General features: G+C 44.4%; 1 protein-coding gene across 1 annotated transcript; it reads left to right on the top strand.

Moving 5' to 3' along the window:
• The first annotated feature begins 2,355 nt into the window (after window positions 1-2,355).
• Window positions 2,356-5,725, top strand: LOC123448225 (laccase-22). The gene is made up of 6 exons (XM_045125054.1): window positions 2,356-2,903; window positions 3,269-3,420; window positions 3,768-4,012; window positions 4,097-4,228; window positions 4,327-5,250; window positions 5,336-5,725. The coding sequence occupies exons 1-6, from the start codon at window positions 2,793-2,795 to the stop codon at window positions 5,464-5,466; spliced, it is 1,695 nt and encodes a 564-aa protein (XP_044980989.1). The 5' UTR covers window positions 2,356-2,792; the 3' UTR covers window positions 5,467-5,725.
• Window positions 5,726-6,885: the final 1,160 nt, after the last annotated feature.

Here is a 6,885-nt window from a genome sequence, read left to right as displayed (position 1 = left end):
CGAGAAAGCATAATAATATTGTTGGCAGAGCTGTAAGGTCGCAGTTACGGTGCAGTGCTTGTGACTGTCACGCCAGACTCCTATCGTCCATTTGCAGTCGCAGTTACGGTGCAGTGCTTGTGACTATCACGCCAGACTCCTATCGTCCATTTGCAGTCCGTTGGACCGCCCTTCTACGGTAGTCGGTGCACGCGTTCTGGCGTATCCTCTTCTTCTATGTTCGGCGTGTGGGCTAGCTTAGTCGGACCGCGCTTTCTTGGGTCGCCAGTTTTGTATAGGAGGCGTTGCTGGTGACGCGGATCTAGTTCGGACGAAATTCTTGGTCGGCCATGACCGGCGGCGTCGACGACGACGCTTGAGGGCGTCGTTCCCTTTCTTGGAGGCGTCGGTATTGACTGATCCCCTCACTTCCCCTTCTCCTAGGTCTTCCGAACGAAAATCCTAACTTTGTTGGACGGCGGCGACGCTCATGGCGTCGCTCCCTTCTTAAATGCGCCACTTTGGGAACCTTGGGGCTAGGTGGTGCTTTGTGGGTGGTGGATGGCGGCGATGGTGCGGCCCTATCCTAGCATGGATCTACGTCCGCTGCTTGGAGATGGACTCGCGTAGGTGGAGGTCGTCGTTTGGCGTCATAGTGGCGTCGATGGCGGAGGCACCTGTCAAAGGCTGGTACCTCAATCTGCTCTGAAGATGAACCAATGGAAGATGGTGTCGGCAACACATGTGAGTGCGTCAGACCGGTTTGTGTCCCTGACCCGGTATGTGGCTCGGTCGGGCATTCGGCTTTAGATGTTAGGCTTAGGTGAAAGGTCTGGGTATTTGGTTCAGCTTGCACCCCATCATCATATGGATAGGAGTAGCGGCAAATGTTGTCAAGATGGCGGATTCAAACATATTGTTGTACTACATTGTAAGGTCCTCAGAAATAATCAATAAAATGATCGCATGCATCTCCCATATGCAGAGACCGGGGTCATTCTCCTTAAAAAAAATTACAATCCGTTGCACAAGAGAAGTAGTACATGCCTGCCGACCATCTAGCTAGGTGGAGATGAAGTAGCTAGCTTGGCTTTGAATCAATCAAAGGAAAGCTCAATCCACTCGACAAATGTCACGCATGAAGGGTAAAACAAATGCCTATGGCTAGCTAGACAAGACAAGACAAGAACCTCCCAACCACATAAAGGATGCAATCCATGGTTCAGTTAAGCTCAAACAAAAAAGAAGTACTAGAAAGGAAAAATGCTTAGGGCCTCTTTGATTCACGGGATGGATTTGTAAAACGCATGAACATAAAAAACAAAGAAATAGAGTGGCATGTCATCTCAACCCTACAGGATCAGTATGAGCGTTTGATTGTGAAACCTAGGTTTCTTCAAATGAAATCGGAGTGGATGCCAGTTTTCCTATGAAAACTAGTAGAAGTGGATCCTATGAATTACAATCCTACGAATCAGATAACCCACGGAGGAGACTAGAATCCTTCAAAATTCCTTTAGAAATCCTTTGAATCAAAGATGACCTTAAGCTGAAGCACACGCACCACTTACTAATAGATATCCATGATCCCCGTCTCTTCGACATCACCAAAAGCGGTTGCCATCTCCATCCCCATCCCCATCCCCATCTCCATCCCCTAGGCTAAGCTAATTCCCCTCCCTCCCCGTACACCTGACAACTACATGTATCAATCAATCCGTTGCTCCTCGATTTGTTTCTGCACAGACAAGACAATATATGGTTGCAATTGCAACCGGTCACTAGCTAGCCTATCAATCTAAACGACGCATCAAGCCTAGTAATATCTAGCTAGTGAGCTGAAGCATAACAAATGATACTACCTCCGATCCATAATAAGTGTTGTAGTTTTGAACTAGCCTCAGTTCAAAACTGCGACATTTATAATGAATCGGAGGGAGTATGAGATTCTGCACACCACTGAACTTACCGATTAGCTCCCTTGTCACATCCGGCTAATGTAATTTCAAAAGAACACCACTAAATTAACTGAGAATCCGTGTTTCTTCAGCCTGCTCTAATGCTAGGCTATAAGGGTCAGTGCATGTTGATGTGGGTGGCTTGTACATACTTCCTCCGTTCCTAAATATAAGTCTTTTAAGAGATATTACTAGTGGGCTACATACGGAACAAAATGAATGAATGTACACTCTAAAGTATGTCTATATACATCCGTATGTAGATTTTTAGTGAAACCTCTAAAAAGAGTTATATTTAGGAACGGAGGGAGGGAGTAGAATACATAGAGTACGTTGCAGTACATGGAAGTGGACTGCAAGTTACTCAAAGATTGATGGCTATTAAGTATTAACCGACACTCGTACTAGCTATAGTAGCACTGGCCAGTTAACAGCACAAGTGCTCTTCTGAGTGAGCAGAGACAGGTACATGGAACCAAACTCCAAATCGATAAAGTTAGATACACTGCAAGTCCTGCAGATGGCTACATTATTACCTAATTTGTATGTAAAAGAGTTAGCTGGGTGCAACTGGGAGCCACCTTTTGCATATTTGCAGGTGAAAACACAAGAAGAAATTACCTGCAATCGGCATAATTCCCAGCACTGCTAGCCAGCCTTGCCAAGCAAGGGTTTCTCACCTAAAATGAAAAACGACATGGCAGCTAGAAACCCAACACCGCCCCTGCGCCATTAAAACCATGCGTCGCCCTGTCATTCCATGCAGCCAGGCATACTGTGTACTGTCTCGGCTCACAGACATCGTCGTTCGTCCTCGTCTCCTCCGATCAAGTAGCTCTTCCAGTGCCAGGCGGCATGGCCATGCCTCGCCGTCTTGATCAGCTGCTCCTCCCCCTCATGGTCAGCTGCTTCCTGCTTCATCAGGCTCTCAGCGTCCATGCCATCGCACGACACTACAAGTTCAATGTGAGAATCTTAACACAAGCAGCGTATGCTTTCATCAGAAAGACACATATACAGGCATACCGGAGGAGAAATAAATAGCTAATGACTCTTTTCTGCGTGTAGCCAGGGTCGTATAGCATTGCACCACTCTTTATACAACCCGATATGGAGTGCAATGCTTTCTTTGCCACCATTTCACAATGTCATTTTCATTTCTGATGCAATATAATACTCCCTCTGTAAACTGAAACTATTAGTTTGCAGAGGGAGTAATAACCAACCTGCCTAGGCGCCAATAAAAGAGACAAAATGGCTCACCCTTACAGCGTGAGGTGGCAGCAGAACTCAGCCTGCTGTGATGATCTACCATGGTTTCACTCGTGCAGGTGGTTATGAGGAACATGACACTGCTTTGCTCAACAAAGTCCATCCTCACTGTTAACGGCAAGTTCCCGGGGCCGACCCTCTATGCAAGAGAAGGCGATAACGTTCTTGTCAAGGTCGTCAATCATGCACCACACAACGTTACCATCCACTGGTAAGACATTCCATGCTTCAACTGCAATTTATAGCAGAAAACTGAGACCTCAAAGTGGCAACTACATGCCCTCACACATATAAAAGACAGCCTCAATCTTTCTGGCATGTTGCTGATGCATGAGAATTTTTCATTTGCTGCAAAAGAAGAAGGAAAAAAGGTTATGCCAGTGAAACGTTAAAATAACATTGTTTTACCTTTGCACACATCTAAGGAACCACGCATCCTTTCTATTTTTTCAACCAAGACACATCCTTTCCGTGGACAGGCAAAAATAAAAGAAAATTCATACATCATACTTATGCAGCACAGATACGTATATAATTTTCTAACTGAATCATAATTAGGCACGGGGTAAGGCAAATCCGGACAGGGTGGTATGATGGACCAGCCTACATTACACAGTGCCCAATCCAGCCAGGGAGCAGCTTTCTGTATAATTTCACCGTTACCGGCCAACGTGGTACGCTCCTATGGCATGCCCATATCAACTGGCTGCGGGCTACCGTCCATGGCGCTATTGTCATACTGCCTAAGCTTGGAGTACCCTACCCCTTTCCTGCTCCTCACAAGGAGGCAGTTGTTGTCCTAGGTATATGTATAATTGATCCTCACAATTATTATTAATCGAGAATAATCCTATTCAGCACTGAAATTACTTTATGCCGTGCGGCAGGTGAATGGTGGAAAGCTGATACAGAGACTGTAATCAACCAGGCCATGCAACTAGGAGTGGGACCCAATATTTCTGATTCGCACACCATCAACGGCCACCCTGGTCCGATGTCTGCCTGTGCCTCCTCACAAGGTATATGATTGAAGGTGCCACTATATCTTGTTATTGCAAAGCCCATAAGTTTCCACTATATAGTAAAACAATGCTTTCCCGGTGAATGTTTTGTGCAGATGGATTCAAGCTTGATGTTGAAAATAGCAAGACATACATGCTCCGGATCATCAACGCTGGTCTGAATGACGACCTATTCTTCAAGATTGCCGGGCACGGACTAACTGTGGTTGAGGTTGATGCAGTCTATACCAAGCCATATAAAACCGATATCCTGCTCATCACTCCAGGCCAGACCACCAACGTCCTTGTCACTGCTGACCAAAGTGCTGGCCGTTACCTTCTCTCAGTCTCTCCCTTCATGGATGCTCCACTACAGGTTGACAACAAAACAGGCACTGCTACCTTGCACTATGCTAACACTGTCTCTACCACAGCACGCCTCACTCTCGTTAACCCACCACCACAGAATGCCACCCCTATTGCATCGACATTCTCTGAGTCGCTCCGAAGCCTCAACTCCAAGGAGTACCCAGCCAATGTGCCACAGACAGTAGACCACTCGCTTTTCTTTACCATTGGTGTGGGTGTCAATCCATGCGCAAACTGCATTAACGGGACCAGGGTGGTGGGCACAATCAACAATTCGACATTCGTTATGCCATCCACCCCAATTCTCCAAGCCCGTTACTACAGCATTCCAGGGGTGTTCACCGAAGACTTCCCAGCGACACCACCACACAAGTTCAACTACACAGGAAGTGGCCCCAACAACCTTCAAACCATGAATGGAACCAGGGTTTATAGGTTGCCATATAATGCTTCAGTGCAGGTCCTACTCCAGGATACAGGGATCATATCAACCGAAAGCCACCCGATCCATCTTCATGGCTTTAACTTTTTTGTTGTTGGGAGGGGTATTGGTAATTACAACCCCAAAAGCTCCCCTTTTACATTTAACCTCATCGACCCCGTTGAGAGAAACACCATTGGAGTTCCTACTGGAGGCTGGACAGCAATCAGATTTAGGGCGGACAACCCAGGTAGAGATTTCAATCCTACATTTCTTTGGATAAAAATACCGAATACTTCCTAAAAGGAATCGCTTGATATGTTGTTCTATTCCAGGTGTGTGGTTTATGCATTGCCATTTCGAGGTGCACACGTCATGGGGACTCAAGATGGTCTTTGTGGTGGACAATGGGAAAAGACCTAGCGAGACTCTAATTCCACCACCTAAAGATCTTCCCCAGTGCTGATTAAAAGAAGAGTAACCGGATTTATTTAGTCCAACTATGAAAAACAGATGCTGAAACTTCAACGGTGGTGATTTACTGGGTGTGCTTTTGCTTGACTCCTTTGGTCACACATTTTCCTTTCTCTCCTTTTGATTTGTTGGCTTGATTGCCAAGATAATGTATACAGGAGCAAAAGACATCAAAGCCTGAAATTAGCTTTTGCTGTCCTATTAACCATTTTCTTTTTATAAATAAACGGGATTGTATATGTTGGCATGCACATGAATTTGAGAATTGGAGAAAGAAACTGCTGTTCTAGAAGGCGGCTAAAGTGTAACTGAATTTTTCTGACAGACAGACATTGAGAACACATTCCTAACTGTAAGACAAGAGTCTACCACAGAAATCTGGTATCTAAAAATCAGTGTTGCTCCTTTCCAGAAAGAAAGACGAAGGTCATAACACCCTACGGCGACATTGAGGAGCCTAATTATCTAAATTAAGATCAAGGATTGTCCCAAAAGGGATCTTCTTGCTCCTGCACAAATCAATCTAATCTAAGACGAGCTGCTGTTTTTCTTTCTGTGAGGAAAAAGGAAGCCAGACAGATGAACTTCTACCCTAGGAAGATTGTAAGGAAGAAAAGAAAAAAAGAGGCAAAACCTACAAGAGGCGAGGAGGAGCGCGAGGGCGTCGTCGTGGAGGACCACGCTGCTGAGGTGGGCGCGAGGGAGCCAATCGCCCGAGATGGGGGATGTGTGTGTGTGTGGGTGGGGGGGGGGGGGACTACGTATTAACTCTTTCTTTAATTCTACTAGCAAAAAGGCCCATGCGTTGCAACGGGAGAAAGAAATACCACATGGCACACGCTTTTAATTTAAAAAAAAATGTCTATAACTTAAGAATTTATAGTTACGATACAAATAAAGATGATCTTATCCTACAAAAATGCAGTTCAAAATTTCACAGGTCTTCTATTTTAACACGGCTTGCATGTAGATTTAATACGTACAAAGAATCAGTCAAGTGACCTTCAGTTTCATCTCTAATCCTGATTTTGTTGACGTGTTCATCCCCAACCCGGATGAATACCGGTATGAAAGAAGGACGAATAATGACTTATTTATTAAGATTGCACCCTAGATAGTATTTTTATTAAACGTTTAACAGATAAAATAATATCATATTTAAATTCTACATATTTTTTTAATCAAATTCCATGTATAATATGTTAAATTTGGAGTTACGGTTTAAAAGATATGAGTATTTAAAAAATATTTAATATATACTACGAGTTTAATGTCATAAACAGTAAGGGCTTTTTTGTAAAATCACCTCGGTGGGTTTTCCGACGAAAGCAATATCCTCTTTATTATTAGGTAAAGATACATGAGAAGTTAAGAAAGTGTCTGCACCTAATTAAAACTTCAAATTTAACTA

The sequence above is a fragment of the Hordeum vulgare genome, chromosome 4H (genome assembly GCF_904849725.1).
Source record: "Hordeum vulgare subsp. vulgare chromosome 4H, MorexV3_pseudomolecules_assembly, whole genome shotgun sequence".
Lineage (NCBI taxonomy): Eukaryota > Viridiplantae > Streptophyta > Magnoliopsida > Poales > Poaceae > Hordeum > Hordeum vulgare.
This window is presented reverse-complemented; position numbering and strand designations above follow the sequence as displayed.